This window comes from Erythrolamprus reginae, chromosome 2 (genome assembly GCF_031021105.1).
Source record: "Erythrolamprus reginae isolate rEryReg1 chromosome 2, rEryReg1.hap1, whole genome shotgun sequence".
Taxonomy (NCBI): domain Eukaryota; kingdom Metazoa; phylum Chordata; class Lepidosauria; order Squamata; family Dipsadidae; genus Erythrolamprus; species Erythrolamprus reginae.
The window spans coordinates 94,939,762-94,960,692 of record NC_091951.1 but is presented as its reverse complement, the minus strand read 5'-3'; the positions used below and the strand labels follow the sequence as shown (position 1 = coordinate 94,960,692).

Here is a 20,931-nt window from a genome sequence, read left to right as displayed (position 1 = left end):
AAAAATAATTTTTGGTGCCACAAATTTCAGGATAATCTGCTATGCAAAGAGTGAAAATAGAAGCACTGCTTTTGCAGAGAAACTATTTTTCTCTGGTACTGTCTCAGGTGGCATCCAAGAACAACCATTTTATAAATGTATCTAAACAGTTTCTATCCTAAGGATATGGTTTTGTTTTATGTGAATCATTAAATTAAAATCATGAAAATATTTTAGAGAGTGAACATGTAGGATAGCCTTTATATACTGCCCTGGGATATTTTTTAGATAAGCAAATTAATTTCTTAAAGACCCCTCTTTCAAATCAGGAGTTCCAAAATATGTGTACATGTGAGAAGGATGGAGAATAATAGTTATTCCACCTAGTGGAACCTAATTATCAGTCAGGTAGGAAAATAAATCTGATTTAATGGAACTATGGGAAGTTTAAATCTCTACCCCCTGCTGCTTTTCCTCCCCTAATCAAACCAACTTTGATTTTAAAAAGCATGGCTTAATGTCTTTAAGCGGAAAATGTACTAAAGTGGAGCAATTGCTTGCATGTTCTTGAACATCAGATTTTTGCAGGCGCCTGCCATCCTCACATTTCCTGAAGGGGAACAGTACAGGAAAAGCCAACTGGCGCATCAGCTTTTGCAAGGGAGAAGGTATGGGATCTTTTTATTTATTTATTTATTTATTTATTTATTTATTTATTAATTAATTATTTGGATTTTTATGCCGCCCCTCTCTGAAGACTTGGGGCGGCTTATAACATATATAAAACAATAGAAAAACGATTGCGCATGTGCCAAATTGCTTTCTAGGCATTTCACCTCTGGCTCCGAATAAATATAAAATGTAAAGAGTTTTCTCCCCCTTAAAAAGACTATAAATCTTCCTTAGAAAAATATAGGAAGAAACAAGAATCTGTCGGCATCAAAGTGAATTTGAAGATTTATGATTTCAAGCAAAGACGGAGGCGCTTTCGCTGTAACAAGGAAGTGATAAGTGAGTACAATAAATCTTAAAATGGCGGAGGGAGGGAAAAAAGAAGACCTCTCTAGCCTGGCTAATATTGAGAAAAAGCTGGATAAACTGCTGGATATTTGTAGTGGGTTTGAAAAGAGATTCAACAAAGTTGAGACTAAAATGGAACAGATGGATTTAGAAGTTAAACAAATTAAAAAGGAAGGGGATTCTTCTGCTGGAAAGATACTGAAAGTTGAGAAACAAGTGATGGATTACGATGGAAAAATAAGACAAATAAATGACAGAATCGCAAATTTGGAGGACAGACAGAGAAGGAGGAATTTGCGCTTACGAGGGTTCAGAATGGATTTGTCCTCTGATTTTAAGTTAACAGAAGCTGTCTGTATTTCGTTAAATAAACAGACAGGCGTGCAGGTCAGCGTGGAGGAGCTGTGGCGTGTTCATTGGGCAGCCCCCAGGAGAGACGGCAGACAGAGAGATGTGATCATCGCATTCCTCAGTGAAAAAAAAAGCAGAGACTTTGAAGACTTCGGCGAGCCTTAAACAAGACGGAAATGAGATAAGGGTTCTGAGGGATCTTTCCTGGGAAACCCTGAGAGCGAGAGCTGTGTTGAAACCAATTGCAAGCCGGCTATATCAAAGTGGAACCAGATTTAGCTGGGGCTACCCAGTGGCCATCTTGGTGTTCCAGGACAATAAAATGTACAGAGCACGTTCATTGGAGGAGGGAAAGGATTTACTGGATCAACTGGGGATTAGGTTTGATGAAACTGGAGCACTAGCATATGAAGAAGAAGAGGCTTTTGATGGTCGGAGTACCCCAGATGAGGAGGAAAGACGAAGGGAAGAGCAGCTGAAGGAGTTAAGCGGGCAGGTGGAGGCCATCAGAAAGGAGCAGAGAAGAACACGGGCTCAGCGTGAGAAGAGAGCCAGAAAGTGATGCTGTTTGGTCCCTTGTCTTGTTGGGGGGGGGGGGGAGGAAAAGGAAAAGAATTATTACTATTACTATTACTATTATTGTTGTTATTATTATTATTTTTCTTGGAGATGCCTTGGGATTCCTGTATATTTGTCATTCAGTGGGGGAAGTCTAAGGGGGAGAAAAAGGTGGTTTAAGAATTTAAAATTAAAGAAGAAACTAAAGAAGGAATTATTTAAAGGAGAAAGGAGGGGGGGAGAAATTTTCTCTTTTATAAAATTAAAAAGGGTTGAAAGAGGAGCTAGTTTGAGTGGGAACGCAAACCAGAAAATGTGCCTCAGGTATGGGCAAGGTTTTTTCTTGTCTTCTCCCCTCTCAGTGGGGGGAGCACAGGGGGAGGCACGTTGGGGGGGGGGGTGTAATAGGGATAAAGAAAAGGGAAAAATATAAACCAAGGGCAAAACAAGAGGGGAAAAGGGTGTTTTTGGTATATTATGACGGAGTGTAAGATAATGGTTTTAAATGTGAATGGTTTGGGATCGGATTTGAAACGTTTTAGGATATTAAGGATGGCTAAGCAATATAAGGTGGATATTATGATTTTGACAGAAACACATAAAAGAAGGGGAGGAAGGGATAACTTGATTAATGATAGAAATTGGAAATGGGTGTTTGAGTCAAGAGGAACGCAAAATAGTCGAGGCACAGCGATTCTGATTCATCAGAGGGTTAATTTTGAAGAGGTCGGAATTCAGAAAGACAGAGAAGGAAGGTGGATATTTGTTAAAGGGAAAATAAATCAAAAGAAGTTGACATTAGCAGCAATTTATGCCCCAAATGGGAAAACAAAACAATTTATAATAAATACTAAGAAGAAGTTAGACAATTTTAAGGAGGGCTCAACTTTTTTGGCAGGAGATTTTAATATGCAATTAACAAATGGGAATGCAAATAGCAGGATGTTACATTTAAATAGACTTAATATGGTGGATCTACATGCAGATATTTTAAACAGAGCTACATATTATTCAGCAAGATATCACACATTTAGCTGCATAGACTACATATTAATGAATAGGGGAGGTAATATACAAGTTAAAAAAGTAGACATTAAAAGTATATGGATATCAGATCATGCCCCACTATTGGCGGAATTGGAAATAGGTCAGGAACGAAATCAAAAAATTTGGAGATATAATGCAGTTGTAACTGCTAGGGAACAAGATAAAGAGAAATTGCAAACAGAGTTATCAGAATATTTTAGAATTAATGATGTGGGTGGTATTAAACAATCAATTGTATGGGATGCATGTAAGGCCTTCATGAGGGGACAATGTATATGTATGGAAGCAGATAAGGGAAATAGATTTGATACAAGAGCAGTTAAGAATAACGAAAAGTAGAGATTGGAATAGTTTATTGAAATTGAAAAAGAAACAGTTGATGGTGTATGATGAGATTAAATGGAATAAGATGAGAATGGCGATGCGACAAAAAATACAGAGTTGGGGGACAAGATCAATGCAGCAAATGGCGAGATATCTGAAGAAGAGGAAAGAAAAATCATGTATTTTAGCATTGAGGGACACCAGTGGAGTGGTTAGATATGGTAATGACCAGTTAGAGGAGATAATGAGGAAATATTATGAAGATTTGTATAAAGAGGAGCAAGTGAAGATAGAAGTCCTCAAGGTTGGGAAAATAGTAAGTGAAGAAGACAAACAAATTTTGAATGCAGAAATTACACAAGATGAAATTGCTAGAGTAATTAAAGGGTTAAAACAAGCCAAAGCACCGGGCCCAGATGGGTTTACAGGGGAATTCTATAAAACCTATGTGAATGTTTTGCTGCCGCATTTGGGGAAATTGTTTAATAATATATTGTCAAATCGTGATATCCCGCAGACATGGAAGCTTTCAGAAATTGTTACCATTCCGAAGATGGGTCGAGATTTAAGAGAGCCTGGGTCTTACCGTCCGATCAGTTTGGCAAATCAGGATTATAAAATATTTATGAAAATACTGGCAAATAGATTAGAAAATATTTTACCAAAAATAATTGAAGAGGATCAATATGGATTCGTGAAGGGAAGGAAAATAAGTGAACCAATTAGAAATGTAATGAATGTGATGCACCATGCTACCGCTACTAAAAGGAAATTGGGAATTTTGAAATTAGATGTTTATAAAGCGTTCGATAAAGTTAACCATAGTTACTTATATAAATTATGTAACAAATTAAATATGGGGGGAAAATTTTGTGAAACTATAAAAGAGATTTATAAAGGAAATGAAGCATATATAAGAGTGAATGGACAAAGAACGCAGAGTATTAAAATATTAAACGGCACCAAGCAGGGATGCCCTCTGTCTCCAAAATTATTCGTAATAGCAATAGAGATCTTAGCTAATAAGATAAGACAAGATAACACTTGGGCAGGATATAGAATAGGGGAATTAGAAATGAAAATAAATTTATTTGCAGATGATGCAATTATATTGACCCAGACCCCGATGGAGATGATTAAAGGTATAATAAATATTTTACAAGAGTTTAAGCAGGAATCGGGACTGTCGGTTAATATGGAAAAATCAGAGATTATGTGTTTAAATATAGATCCGAGAGAACAGATAGAAATTAGGAAAGAATCAGGGTTGAAATTAGGACTTAAAAAAATAAAATATTTGGGAATTTGGTTATTAAAAAACCCAGTGAAAATGGAAGAGATTAATTATAGAATAACATGGAGGAAAATGTTGAAACAGATGAGGAGCTGGAAAGATAAAAAGCTAAGGAGACTCTCTAAAATAAGAGCTTTAAAAATGATGATAGCTCCCAAGATGATGTACCTATTTCAGGTGCTGTCGGGGGGGTTATCGGTATGTAAGGTTAAAGAGTGGGATAAAAAATTAAATTATTGGATTGAAGAAGATAAGAGACCAAGAATAAGAAAAAAGTGGTTAATTGCGAATGAAAAAGAGGGGGGATGGGGTGTTCCATGTTTGGAGCTGTATAGGGAAGCTTTTCAAATGGAAAGGTTAATGGAGTTGCAATTAAGTGAAAATAAATGGGCGAAATTGGAAAAACAGATAAACGGGATGAATAATAGAGAATTAATTTTTAGGAAGTGGAATAGGAGAGATGTAGGTAAATTAATAGGCCCAATGAAAGGGACTATGGAAATTTGGAAAAAATGGCAAGGGAAAATAGGATTATATAAATCTAAACTGTCATCGCTTTATGTAATAAATAGAGAAAATGAAATTAACTTAAATAGGGTTATAGGAGAGTTGAAGGGAAGAGGGATAACTAAGATAGAACAGTTATACGAGAAGGATGGCAGGCCAAGTAGAAATCGTGTAGAATGGTGGTTAGGTAAGGGAAGGTGGTTACAAATAAATGCAATATGTAAATATCTAAATGAAAGGGAGAATAAAGAAGTATTATGGCGGGAGGAGACAGGGTTAGAGAAAATAATAAGAGAAAAAAGTGAGGGGATAAAGGTGCAAGCAACTAATATATACAAACTGCTAGTGCAGTCAGATGGGGACACGATTGATGGATTGACTAAATGGTGGCAAAATGAGATATTAGTAGAGGTACAAGAAATGGAAAATATAGTAGAAGATATAAGGAAAATTAAAAATACAAGAATTAGGGAAATGAGAAGGAAAATATTACATAAGTGGTATTTTACTCCCGTTCAATTTGCACATTTTCAGCAGAATGTCAGGGGGAATTGTTGGCATGGTTGTCAAGATAAAGGAGCGTTTATGCATATGTTTTGGGAATGCCCGATAGTGCAGGAATTTTGGCAAAAAGTGAAAGAGGATATCAATGGAATGTTAAATATACAATGGACAATCACTAAGGAAATGGCAGTACTAGTAAAAAGCAATGCGATGGGAGAATTTAGAGAAATTAAAAAAGCAGCAATAGAAAGTGCTCAGGCAGTAATAGTTTTGGGTTGGAAGGATGCGACAAAATGGACAATGCAAAATTGGTATAGGTACATGGTGGATCATATTCAATTTGAAATTATGGAAAAAAGGATAAATTTGGATAATGAAACTGATTTGGGACGGCTGATGGGATGGTGGGACAAGGTAAGACGATATATGACGAGTAGAATCCGAGACCAAGCTACAAGAAATAAACTAAAATCACTCTATAATATGTAGACAGATATATTGCTCTTGGGTTAAGTGGATTATAAAAGAAATACCCCCAATTTGGTGGTGGGGAATGTGTGTATGTCGGGGTGGTGGGCACAATTCACATTTCACTACGCACTGTTTTATGTTGTGTGATTTTAAAATTGTTAAAAATCAATAAATAAAATTATTTAAAAAAAAAAACAATAGAAAAACATCCTAAGTCCAAATGTTAAAACCACCAAACAACTAAAAGAATCTAGCTTTTAAAAGAAAACATGCAACCACAATCATACCACCATCAACCATCAAACCAACAATCAGCTTTAGAGTATGCTGAAATGTGCTTCATTACTGCACACAGATGGTAGATTGGAGTGTCCCTATTTATATATAAAAGATTCACTATATATTTCATCAACTATGTTTTGGCTCATGTCCTTAATGTGGAAGTCTTATGCTACTGAAACCTAGATAAAATGTGCAAGGGGTACATTGATTCTGAAACAATTTTACATCTCCTTTAAGGAAAATAATAAAGCAATATCTTTCTAGAGTGACTCATAGTTTTATGTAGTTCCTCTAAAAGAACAGTGTGTGTGTGTGTACGTGTTGCAGTGAAGCTTCTTTTAAATTTCCACCTCAACCCATTACTCATTTAGCATTACAGTAATCATTCCTAAGAATTATATAACCCTCATTTTGCATTTCTTCACTCAGTAAAATAATATACAGTATATTAATAATACTTTCAGTTAATATTTTTCCACATACAGTGAAAATCAGAACATGGAAAAATTCTATTTTAGTTTTTATATGTAAAATTGATGTAAAAGGGTGTAATAAAATAAACAGTTCATAAAATAGAACTATCTTAAAGACTTTTACAATGTTGCATAGTGTTGTGAGTTCCTAAAAAAACTACTATTTGCCCTAGCCACTTTCTAGCCACTTGTTTTCTTGCAGTTTTGGAAATTAGAGAACAATTAGCTTTTAAATAAATTTAATAAACTCATTATCTTGCAGAGATTTTCATGAAGTATGAGAAATCCACTAAAGCCTAAATCACAACTGACTTACAGGAAGCTGAAATGTATAAGGGCAAAGAGGATTTCTCAGGAACAGTAATCTGATCTAATGAGCAAAATGGAAGTTGTTTCATCCTGTGGAAAAGAGCAAGAGGAAACCCACAAGGGTGGGACAATGAAGTAAATTATGACCTGGATAGGATAGAGAATCCCACCCATCTACAAGAACAGCATGTGAGGGACATGGACATCCTGTTTACACAATACACAACTGCCTTTAGGACCCAAGATGGAGAACTCCTTTTTTATGAAAGTAGTCATTGACCATGTTAATATGGCATGAATTAACTGCACCTTCTTACAGTACTTAAGTAAATTTTGTATAGTATACAATCCTTATATGTAGCTTGTTCAAATTTCATTTCATTTCATTTATTCGATTTGTATGCCGCCCCTCTCCGGAGACTCGGAGTAGTAATCAATGGCAAGTCATGCTCCTAGATTACACTAGCATTAATATTCAAATCTTTGAATACAACTATGGCTATAACTTTACTGATCAGCAACTTTACAAATCACCATCCAAGAATCTGAATGTTTTGTGATACAGAAAAAACAAAATGCTACTGTTTTAAAGACAAAACATTTACATTTTTACAGATATTCTTTTAAAAGCATTATTATTTATCATGTTATATCTAAACTACTTCAGAGGCACAGGAGGACTGGTTTCCTTTCCTTCCAAAATACAAATGGCTGGAAGCCTACCTGATTTCTAGGGACAGAGTGTTGGAATGTAAAGGCACTGCTGGCTGGAACTCATAAATGCTTGTTCTCAGCTTTAGATTGTACTTTGAGCAAATAATTCTGAATGTAACGTGCATAAGTCCAATAAGGTTATGCATGTAATCACCACAAACTTTGACTGGGCTCAATCAGTGTATCTCCTGAAAAATAGGTGCCATTTAATGAAACCTGCTTAATTAGTAAGAGGGAGGTAACCAAATTTTGTATCATCTGTAGCTACTAGATAATTTTCCATGACAGCTCTATGCAGAACGAATTGCAGTAGTCTAACAATTCAAATTTGAATTATTATCAGTACCTTTCAGTTCAGGAAAAGTCACAAGTGGTAAATCAACTATAGCTGATTGTAGATTTTCTTAAATGTTGTCTTCACTTGCCAGTCTAGTTGGAGCTATTAGTCCAAAACCATGCTGTCATTCCTTTCCCTAGCTGCAGCTAGGAAATGCATGGATTAAATTTTCAGGATTTAATTTAATTTAATTAGTTGACTGAACTAATTCTATATAGAACTGTCCACTCTATTAAGTATCATTGGCTCAGAATAATTCCAGATGGTCTTAGAAGACATTGCTGTCAATGTCGTGCAGACCTGGTGGATGTGAATTTTATCTATTAAATACTGTAGCAACTTAAATCTCTCTTCATTGCAAGGAAATAGATGAACCAGGATTGAAGTAGGATGGAAAAACTATTGATGATAATTCTATATCCTTTTCCCTGCAAGGACATCCTTAGTTATTCTTGCCACTGGTTAACACCATGGCAATTTCAAACCTCTGCATAAAAAGAACAAATCCATCTCTTACCAGCAAAGAGGAAGGAAACCAGATTTTTTTCATCTCTACTGTACGCCAGAATGTAATATAATTTATTTTACCTTGGAAATCAAAGTGATTTGTGCTTGGGATTATTGAAACATCTTGGCAACTGTTCACCTTCAAACAGATGAAAAGTCTTTGTCAAGGTCTGCCATTTCCTTGCTCTTTTAACTCTGAGCCATATAATCTCTGCCTTCTTGTAATTCATTCTTTCCCTTCAGGGAAAAAGAAAATCCTAAACATTTGGAGAACGTTACTTTCCTTGTCAAAATTGTAACAAGTTCAGACTTTATTGATAAACTAAAATATAGTTTTGCTTTCATACAGACTCAAACATTCCAGATAAACAGTTGAAACTGCTGATAGAATTATGAAGATCTTTATGCTGGGATGATTCCAGATGCTTTAGATTACAACTCCCACATTTTTTGCCAAGGGCTATGTTCACTAGGGCTGATTAGAATTGAAACTACTCATGTTTATGTATCTAATAATAAATTCCATAATATTAACAAAGAATATATTCTTCTCATCACATACTCAAATTGTGTATCAGCCAGATCCCTTCCTACCACTTACTACTGTATATGCAACTATGGCTTTCAGTCAAATACACTTCCAAGAGCACCTTATAATAAAAAACCCACCCATTCTCTGTATCCTGACTCCGTTCACCTCTTTTAGGCTGTGTACCCAGAATTCATTATTTGAACTTCACAACTATACCCTAAAAACAGGAATGGGGCATGAATAAAAATCCTATTCATTCCTCTCCTTTGTCAGGCTACAGTTTTCAGACTCACTAGGGAAGCTCTTTGTCAGCCTAGAGTTTTTAGGCTTTATTACAGACTTCTCATTTATTACCTCTATCCAATACAGGTCAAACAAGATAGACATGTTCTTTCTGGAAGGAGTAAGTCATATCACTGGAGATTTACAAAATTAAACTTCATATGGAGCATTATATCATGTGAGAATGTCACACTGATGCTTTACTGGTGGATTTAGAGTTGGTAATTCCACTTCTCAGTCTGACTTGCTACTAGATCTGAGCACTAAAAGGAATCATGTACTGTATTACCAATTTCCTCTTTGTTAATTCAGGCAGGCTGTATTACAACTCTGATCTAGCATATTTCCTTAATTATGATTGTCTTTTATATTTCAATTAAACATGAAGCTGCCCAATACCCATCATTTATGGTCTTGTAACAGATAATTTTGCTTCCTTTTATTGCCAATGCGATGAGATCTGCTGAAAGCTAAAACAGAATTAAATGATTTTATGCCTCCAGGAATAAGCAGCATGATCTTCCCTTATATGGAAGGCTCCAGTTACTATAACGGAACAGCTCAGACTTGGTTCACATACTTTAAACCACAAGTCTGATTGAGCTAATGTATCACAATTAACACATGAATATGACCTTATCATGAGTAAAGATAAGCCATCTTCTAACAGTCCTTCAATTCAGATAATTGTAACTTAATGGCTTTTGCTGGCTGTTTAGGTAAACTAGATACTATATTTTGTTTTGTGGCACAACAGCATAGCAACAAAGGAAAATTATTTGAAATATTCTATATTTTCCTACCCAAGTCCAAAATAACCATTCTCTATATTGTGTTGTGTCCTTTAGTCCCAAAGAAAGTGCAGCAAGAATATGTATTGCTTTATATTAAGTGAACATACGGTATCCCATAAAGACATTCCTTAAAACTTCTAAATTCAATAAACCACTACATTATATTCTCAAAGTATTTCCTACAAGCTTTAAGCACAAAACAATACAGGACAGAACTATGCAAAGAGCAACTATAGACTACAAATGGCAGTGTCAATAGCTTCTATACCATTTAAATATGTGAATAGAGAGATTAATCTCCAAAAGCTTACGGACCCCGCAAACTGCTTTCCAATAACCTAAAAATACTCTAAAGGAATACTTTTTAAAAAAATTTCATTTGGTGGCATCACATTATCAAAAGTACTTTCATTCCAGTCCTCCATCAACAAATAACCCATTAACAGAAAACATTTAACAAATGACCATTACATCACTACACTGTAGCAGCATGCTATAATTATAATTACACTTAGCCCTTACATAAGTACTTTACTGATTTATTACTGAATGAAGCATAATTCCTTATCTTCATGACTTTTAGTTTTCTTTTTTCTGCTTCTACTGATATCATATGAAAGAAGAATAAGTGCATTAGCACATAGAAAAGCCAAAACATGCAGACCAAGCTAAGATACAAAATAAGATTTCCTAGATTTACTGCTAGGCATATAACTTACAGAATAGAAAATAAATATGTTTTCATTCAAATGATACGCTCATCCAACTAACAGTTACTAGGCAGCAGCAAATACACTGCTCAAAAAAGGAAACACTTAAACAACACAATATAACTCCAAGCAAATCAAACTTCTGTGAAATCAAACTGTCCACTTCAGAAGCAACACCGATTGACAATCAATTTCACATGTTGTTGTACACATTCAACTTTGTACAGAACAAAGTATTCAATGCAAATATTTCATTCATTCAGATTTTGGATGTGTTATTTGAGTGTTCCCCATATTTCTTTGAGCAGTATAAACACAAACAGACACTCCATGGCTGTTACATATGCATATTTTGGCATGGTTAAACAAATAACTGATTGGGTGCAAACAGACATTCAAGTTGCTAGAATAAAGTAGAATAAAAACCCCAAGCAGGGGGTTGAAGACCTCCAAGGTCCCTTCCAACTCTGTAATATGACAAGTTTAACACTTCCCATTATTATTATTATTATCATCATCATTATATTAAAATACCCTTAAAGAACCATGGCTTGAGGGAATCAAGAGAGAAAGACGTTTGTGAGCCTTTCACCTTTTCCTTGAGAGGTTTGCGGATGAACGAGGTGCGGGCCGTGAAGTACTGCTCCAGCTCGGAGTCCGAGTCTTCCTGGCTGCAATAGCCGCTGCTCGTCGTGCTGCTCCAAGTCATCTCGAAGGACGGAGTGGCCGCCGCGTCACTTTCCCTCATGCCCTATATATATATACTGTATATATACAGTACAGTACTTCGCCGGAGGAGGAAGAACGGCAGCGGGGCAACAGCTGGAGAGAGAGCTTCTCTTCTCGCCCTGCCGCGGCTCCTCAAGAGGCTCCTATTCGACCCCACTCGCCGCCTCCCTTTGTCCCTGCGCCTCAGCGACTACCAACTGACAAAATTCCGCCACGCCACGAACTATTTAAACTCCCGACAACTGGGAAATTAATTCTCCTCGCACCGCCTCCACCTCCTCCGGGTACTCCTGGGGGGAATTAAGAGGAGTCCTTGCGAATGGGACACCGCCAAAGCTTCCCCTTCGACCCCACAAACAGACGCACCGCCTAAACTCTCCTGCTCGCCCTCTGCCACAAGGCGCTCTAACAACCCCGGCTTTGAAGGACGAGGAGGAGCCGGCGGCGAAGGAAGCTCCGCCTCCTCCTCCTCTTTTTTTTTTTCATGGCCGCCTGCAGCCGTTGGGATTGAAAAGTAGACAGCGGCCGCGCCCGCCTGCTGATTGGACGAGATAAGAGCCCCCGCCTCCTCCTGCTGTTTCTTAAGCCAGGAGCCCCGCCCGTTTCCTGCTTGGTTGAGGGCGGCTAGGGGTGATTTCATCGGCCAAGTAGCCCGCGCGCGAGTTGGCGTCACGGCTTTTGTCTTCAGCGCCTTTCCCCTCCCTCCGGAATAGGAGTCATTTTCCTCTGCTTCCCCCTCCCCCACTCCCTTTTCCATGGTCGGCGGCACGCTTGAGGGAAATATAACATTAAACTTGCTTGTTTTCTTTCACCGAATTGTGTTTCCATTCTGCTCGCTAGGAACAAGAATCAGAGCCCTAGGGCAGGGTTTTATTTTGTTTTTTGTTTGGGTCTAGTACCAACTATAGCATTCGGAAGGAAACTAGAAAAGAAAATTAGAATTCAGAAGGAAACTAAAAAGTAGAAAATTTTGCAGTACCTAGAGCAGTGTTTCCCAACCTTGGCAACTTGAAGATATCTGGACTTCAACTCCCAGAATTCCCCAGCCAGCATTTGCTGGCTGGGGAATTCTGGGAGTTGAAGTCCAAATACAGTATCTTCAAGTTGCCAAGGTTGGGAAACACTGACCTAGAACGCGGTAATAATACACAATCTGTGGCTGATTTTCTATAATAGGAAATTACAAACACATGAGCACACAACAGTAAAGTAAACTGCTCTAAACTCGACTGCAGGAAATACGACTTTAGTAACCGAGTAGTTGATGCATGGAACTCACTACTAGACTCTGTAGTATCATCACCTAACCCCCAAAACGTGGCCCTTACTATCCACTGTTGGCCTCTCCCGATTCCTAAGAGGTCAGTAAGGGGTGTGCATAAGTACACCAGAGTGCCTTCTGTCCCCTGTCCTAATGTTTCTCTTTTACTAGTATCATGAATATAAATATTATTATATCTCTGTATACCACCAATACGTGCTTGACAAAACAAACAAATCACAAGTACCGTTGCTGTAAATATACATATTTTTAATACTTATAGATAACCCATGATCTCTTGGGTTATCCTTTCAAGAGCTCACCAGATTCTTCAATGCTTTCAGAGCTGCGTCTGTCTTGAAACTACTCTATGCTGAACTGGAATAGAGCAAACATCGTCATAAGAAATTTTTTAGGATATTTTGTACTATGTCATGAACTTTTACAATCTTATGTCACAAAATATTTCATACAAGTTACCAAATTTCAATTCCATGGGAATCTTGTGTCTCTGATTTTGGACTAATTTTGTTACTTAAGCCATTGGTGGTACCGTGTTTGAAAAATTGTCCTATCATGTACTATTTTGGCCAGTTACAGGAACAAGAATTTTAATACCATATACAGTGATCCCCCGCTCTTTGCGAGGGTTCCGTTCCAGGACCCCCCGCAACGAGCGGGTTTTCGCGAAGTAGCGCTGCGGAAGTAAAAACACCCTCTGCGCATGTGCAGAGGGTGTTTTTACTTCCGCAGCGCTAGCGAGGAGCCTAAGATTGGGGGCGGCGCGGGTGTTTTAAAACATCCCCGCCGACATGAGGGGCTCGCTAGCACACCCCCAAACCCGGGTTGGGGGTTCGGGGGTGTGCTAGCGAGCCTCCCATGTCGGCGGGGATGTTTTAAAACACCCGCGCGACTTTCCAATGAGTCCCGAAGACAAACGCGTTGTCTTCGGGACTCATTGGAAAGTCGCGCGGGTGTTTTAAAACATCCCCGCCGACATGGGAGGCTCGCTAGCACACCCCCGAGCCCCCAACCCGGGTTTGGGGGGTGCTAGGAAGCTCCCATTGTTGGCGGAGACCTTTTAAAACACTCGCGCGGCTTCCAAACCGAGTCCTGGAAGCCGCGCGAGTGTTTTAAAAGGTCTCCGCCAACAATGGGAGCTTCCTACCACCCCCCAAACCCGGGTTGGGGGCTTGGGGGGGGTGGTAGGAAGCTCCCATTGTTGGCGGAGACCTTTTAAAACACTCGCGCGGCTTCCAAACCGAGTCCTGGAAGCCGCACGAGTGTTTTAAAAGGTCTCCGCCAACAATGGGAGCTTCCTACCACCCCCCAAACCCGGGTTGGGGGCTCGGGGGGGGTGCTAGGAAGCTCCCATTGTTGGCGGAGACCTTTTAAAACACTCGCGCGGCTTCCAAACCGAGTCCTGGAAGCCGCGCGAGTGTTTTAAAAGGTCTCCGCCAACAATGGGAGCTTCCTACCACCCCCCAAACCCGGGTTGGGGGCTCGGGGGGGGTGGTAGGAAGCTCCCATTGTTGGCGGAGACCTTTTAAAACACTCGCGCGGCTTCCAAACCGAGTCCTGGAAGCCGCGCGAGTGTTTTAAAAGGTCTCCGCCAACAATGGGAGCTTCCTACCACCCCCCAAACCCGGGTTGGGGGCTCGGGGGGGGTGCTAGGAAGCTCCCATTGTTGGCGGAGACCTTTTAAAACACTCGCGCGGCTTCCAAACCGAGTCCTGGAAGCCGCGCGAGTGTTTTAAAAGGTCTCCGCCAACAATGGGAGCTTCCTACCACCCCCCAAACCCGGGTTGGGGGTCCGGGGGGTGCTGTCTCTCGGCGCTTTCGTGCTGAGTCCGGGAGCGAACTCGCTCCCCGACTCAGCTGGAAAGCGCCGAGAGACAGCGTGGACAGGCCCGTTCCTTGGCGCTGTCTCTCGGGGCTTTCCAGCTGAGTCGGGGAGCGAGTTCGCTCCCGGACTCAGCACGAAAGCCCCGAGTGACAGCGCCAAGGAGCGGGCCTGTCCACGCTGTCTCTCGGGGCTTTCGTGCTGAGTCGGGGAGCGAGTTCGCTCCCGGACTCAGCACGAAAGCCCCGAGAGACAGCGCCAAGGAACGGGCCTGTCCACGCTGTCTCTCGGGGCTTTCGTGCTGAGTCGGGGAGCGAGTTCGCTCCCGGACTCAGCACGAAAGCCCCGAGTGACAGCGCCAAGGAACGGGCCTGTCCACGCTGTCTCTCGGCGCTTTCCAGCTGAGTCGGGGAGCGAGTTCGCTCCTGGACTCAGCTGGAAAGCGCCGAGAGACAGCGTGGACAGGCCCGTGCGGCGAGAATGAACGGCGTGGGCGGGCGAAGGGCGGGCGGCAGCGAGGAGTTTGCGTGGGCGGTGGGGAAACTCCTCGCTGACGCCAGCAAGAGGGGGAAGACCCAGGGAAGCCGCTGCCATCTACGCATGCGTGCCCGGCACGCATGCGTAGATGGTATTTTTGACTTCCGGGTTGAAAAATAGCGAAGTACCCTATTCGCAATGGTTGGGGACGCAATAAACGGGGGATCACTGTAAATGGATGGATGGTGCTATAAATCCACATTATTGCCCATAGTTATTACTGGGCAGCCAGTATATTATTGCCCAGATTTTCCCCCCACTTTTTTATATATATAAAACTCAAGGTGGCAAATATAACATTCCTAATATTCGTGTCTATTTTTCCCTACAACAATCCTGTGAGATAGGTTGGGCCAAGTGTGACTGGTCCAGAATTACCTTTCTGGCTTTTGTGCCTAAGGCCTAGAACCCATAATCTTTGGATTTCCTAAGCCAGCACTTCAACCACTATGATTAAGAACTAAAACCAGAAAAGTTGCTTGGATTACAACTAACCAACCACAAATACAGATACTGAATACAGGTAGTCTTCAACTTAAGAGTGACACCAGAATTAGGGTTACGAGTTGCGCCAATCTTTAGGTGGATATCATGTCACTGCACTTCATTTTTTAACTTCTTTTTGTGGCAGTTATCAAATGTGGTCATTAAGCAAATCCATTATCCACAATGAGCATATTTAAAAATCAAACTAAATAAATGCTACCTTCTAGCAATAAATTGTAATTGCAGTTATATGATTATGGGACACTGCAACTGGCTGTAAATGGGAGGTGGTTGCCAACTGCCCAAACTGCAATCCTGGTTGTTAGTAGCCTTGGGGAGGTCCATTGTAACTTTGAATGGTCACTAAGAGATTGATCATAAGTCAAGGACTATCAATTTCAATTTTAAGGCAAGAGAGAAGAAAGATCATTATTTCAGATTGCAGGCATTGATAGCATGTATGACTACTCCTTATGCTATAATTGTATAATAGCAATGCAAGGGCAAAAAACTAATAACCTCTTGCCTGCTACCGCAGCGTTCTTTTAAAAGGAGAATTTTAAAAATTCCAAACCTGCATTCTGAAATGGTAGTGTTCCCCAAACAATTAAATCTGAGTAAAGTAGTACTGAAAGGGAAAGAGACCAAGCCAGTGGCTTAAGTTATACAACAATGCATAACAGAAATATAAGAGCACTGGATATATATTTCTGTAAGGGATGCTAATCTGTTCTCCCCTGGGAACAGTGCATGAGTGATGTTGCTAAGTGGTATGGTTCTATAGCTCCATTAGATGACAAAGTGTTAATTGCAGTGAACCTTTCCAGCTGGTCTGGTGGGATATTGCCTATGTAGGTGCTTGTTTTTTGCAAGTCCTGACCTCAGGGTCATTTTGGCAGCATCAAGCTCCAGCTGTAGAGAGCAGAAGCACCATAACATGATGAAAATCGACCTTCCGAAACCACATTGACACATTTATGATCTTGTTTGCCTTCTGCTGAGTCTTAGATTGTATTGAAAATAGAATATTATTGCTTGTGAGTGCAATAAAGCTTTCCCCTCTGTTTTAGAAAAATTCTCTCAACCAGACAGAGGACCATTGGATTATTGACAGTCATCTAAAAATGATAGCCCCCCCTCCCCCACTTTTCTGGAATTATATTACTAAGCTTATTACTGGGGTTGTTCGTAAATGCTTATAAATCAGGTGTAATTTGTGATGTTGTAAAACTAGTGATCCCAGCAGCCCTAGACACCATGACTAACAGTACTAGAGGCCACCTAGTCCTAGTGCAATATATAGTCACTTTGTATTGACTATGGACCCATTTAGTCTAGTGGTGGCTCTTAGTTAACTTAGAATAAATTCACATGCTATATATAATCCTTTATTTAGAAAATATTAAGCATGTATTCTTGGATCTTTTGCTTCATTTTGGAATTTTCCCTTGCCATTACAATATAACCATGAAAACTCCTCCTTCCATTGCATTATTATTTAAAAGTTTCTTACCACATTAGTGTCTTTTTCTATTGTCTGCTCATTGCCTTCATCCTGCTCATTTTTATATCTGGGACCCCTGCAATCAAGTCGGATTAGAGCACGGCATCGGTAGTGACAGATAAACTTGCAGTCTATGGAAAATTTAAAAAACAACAGAAGTTAAAGGGACAAAATAAGATAGAGAAGAAATGTCAACCACAAGCAATCAAGCAAGCAGTTCGTGTAACTTCAAAGATATTCTTTGATCATTCATTCATATTTTCACACCCCAGAATTTTAATAAACATTTTAACAATCTTTAGAATCTTCATTTCAACAGGGATACTTTGGTATCATGTAGGCCTAATCTCCAGGGCATGACCATTGACAATTATTGGCAGAAAAACAGCAGGCCAAATAAAGATTGAAATCTCCCTTGCTTTAAATGAAAAGCCTGAAAGAGTCTCTGTATCCCAATGCATCACTTTCTTTGGCAGCTGCTGTGCTGCCTGCAAAGATAAAAGCCTTATTTTTAAAGAAGGACTGTAAATGCTGCATGGGAGATATGCTTATTTGAAAGGAATGTCTAATGCCAATCACATGGTGCTAGGGCACAGCGCCATCCTCATAAAAAAAACCGCTTTCCTTCCTTGATTGCTTTCCCCTCCCCCTCAATATGTACATTCTAAGCAGTTGGTGCTTGTATCTTACACCAGCCAGAATAGGCTGCAATCTAACATCGAAATATGCTTTTTATTTTCTTATGATCTTATAATATATGATGGTTTGCAACATCTTTTATAAACTGGTTCAGACTTGTTCAAAATTAACTTTGGAGTAGAGAGAAAAGTTATATAACACACATCTTGATAGAAATATCTACAATCAGACTTTGGTACTCAAGAATATAAGGGTAGAATTTGCCCCACGATGTCATTTTTACATAGTTTCTTGCGTGTGAACTTATGAGATGTCTTCTATGTGGAAATATCCACTTTCAGAAAAAAATAAATTTGACAACACTTGTGAAAAACAAGCTGAAAGAAATTCATGCATAGCAGGTGTTTTAAGAAGTCAGACAGATGAAAAATGTTCACATGTGAAAATCTTAAGTGTTTAAAAATGGATGTTGCAGAATATCTCATTTTATTTTTAGTCTTTAAGCTCTCTTCCTTGAGCGTTGTCATTGGGTCCTTTATTATCCTCTTTATAGACTCCAATTCTGGCTCTCAGGTTTTGTATTCTAAATTCAACCACCACCACATATACATGGAAACTTTCTAGATGTTCTTACTCTGCATAACACAATGTGGGCATAGCTTTCTGTTCATACACAGGATTTCAGATTGCACGTGTTCCCACTATCTTAGATGGAACATAGATAAAATAGAGGCTATTCTGTCTCACCCTGGTCATCTTGTTTCATCTCTTCCTGTTTTTCAGACCTGTGTGTTACAGATCTGTCCAGCAATAAGGAGCATAGGAGTCCAAATCAACAATAGAATATCTTTAAGACCTTTAATTAATTTTATTTATTAAATTTATAGGGCCAAATCACCTCACAAAAATGCCTACGGATGCCATAAGGAAATTATAAATCACAAATGAAACCCCCTGATTCCCAAGATAAAATAATACAACCCACAAAAGAAGAAAAATCACACAAAAAAAGAAAACACCAACAGTAGACTTTGCCGAATCTTGTGACACAAAACAGGTACTACATAAGGCTGGTGCTGCCACTCTGGTATCCAATAAAAGGACACTGTTTGATGGAAAGGGCATGGAACATACTCGTGGGGTGACCAGAAATAATGAACAGGAAGCAGTCTCCCAAATAATTTGATCTATGCTATTTAGGGGTTTAGAGATGATAATCAGCAACCTGTGTGCAGCATGAAGAGCAGTGGTGCTATATGAACATAACAAGAAATGGCAAAAATTGCTGAGCTGCTCCACTGTATCTAAATATATTTTTTTTAAATAGCCCCACGTGTGGTATAGCTCATTACATTAATCTAAATGAAAAATGACTTAAGATATGACTCTCCATTAGCAAGGCCTCCCAGTCCAAATATGGGGTGCAAACTGTGCCCAAGATGAGCTTATGCAAAGATCTTCCTAGTTGTAGCTGCCATCTGGTCTTTGAACAGGAGCAGTGAATGTAGGTGGATTTCCGAATTGCACACCAATTCTGACTAGGAAATGCACCCAGTCAGAACCAAAAGATGAAAAATGCCCAGAATAAGGGGACTTAAAAACCATAGTGACACATATTCCTGTCCTGAGTCGAGGCCTGTTGTCCCACTTCCAGACTCTCAGTCATTGCTTGGTCATCCCAAGATGGATAAGTACCACTGGATACTAAGAGCACAGTGATGAATGATGATAGTACACCCTATGCTTGTAATAACTTCCGCTCAATGGCTTCACGTAGATATTAAATAGGAGACAGAAGAGTCCAAAGTGCTGAGAGCCCATTCAAAAATGGGCTAGTGCTTGACCTGTCCCCAAATCAAAAATGAATTGGCATTGACCCATGGGGAGAGGAAGAGAATCACCATGATACTGTGCCTTCTCCTTCAGTTCCCCAAAGCTGCTCCAGAAATACATCATTATCCATACTTTTCTGTTTGGATTGGGGGGGGGGGAAATGGGGAGGGGAGATTATAAAATTCTGTTATTTTTATAGAACGAATGTTTTCAGAATCCAGTGTTTTTACACGTTTAAGAGAGTCAAGCTTTTGTATCACATTTGTATTATAGCAGCCTGTTGACTGGGTTCTAAGACTTTGTTCCATCTTTTGCTTCATTTTGTATCTTTCTTACGATGCCCCTACCTTTTAAAAATTACATTTATTAAATCTGGATTTTAAGAAAGACACCGCTACAAATTGATGGTGTTGACCGAGTGTACTCTGGATACATGCACACTGGGTATCTGAAAGCCGTACTGGTTAATCTTGTGCTGATGGTGCCTGAGCTTTTGACCCAGCATCATGCCACGGTCATTTGAATCTATTACATACTAAAATAGCCACTTTTACACTTAGGAGCTCTATTTCACTGCAGTAGATTCCTGCCAGGATTAACCTTAAAATTTGATTACAGTGCTTAATTTAAAAAAAAAAAATTAAATTGCTTTTTTTATATTGGCTCTTGTGAAGTTGCTTTAAAATAAATGCATATTTATTTTTTCCTTTGAATGTATAGCAATTAATTATATTATATGCCATGAACATTTTAATTTAGAGGTTCCTTATTATATTTCTGTTATAATTAATTAATTAAAGAACACAGGGCATGACCTCAAACTGACAGGAGTTTGATTTGAGGAAGTTGATTCCAAGTTTCCACTATTTTTTCTGTGAAGTAATACTTTTTAACATTACTTTTGAACTTTCCATTCAAAAGTAATGTTAGAAAGTATTACTTCACAGAAAAAATAGTGGAAACTTGGAATCAACTTCCTTTGGAGATGGTGGATCAATCATCAGTAACTGAGTTTAAACACCCTTGGGGTAAATTTGTTCATCACCCAACATAAATAAAATAAAAGAAAAGAACAAAATTCAAAGGGCAGACTTGGTGGGCCAC

At 39.3% G+C, this 20,931-nt stretch overlaps 1 protein-coding gene across 2 annotated transcripts in view; it reads right to left on the bottom strand.

Moving 5' to 3' along the window:
- Positions 1 to 20,931, bottom strand: part of RASSF1 (Ras association domain family member 1) — a 39,194-nt gene that overhangs the window by 8,591 nt on the left and 9,672 nt on the right. The window contains exon 2 of one of the 2 annotated variants that reach the window (XM_070738744.1): positions 17,365 to 17,486. In XM_070738744.1, coding sequence (XP_070594845.1) covers positions 17,365 to 17,486 — 122 coding nt within the window. Of the gene's footprint in view, positions 1 to 11,587; positions 12,258 to 17,364; positions 17,487 to 20,931 lie in introns of those variants that run through there. The other variant, XM_070738745.1, reaches the window with a different exon arrangement.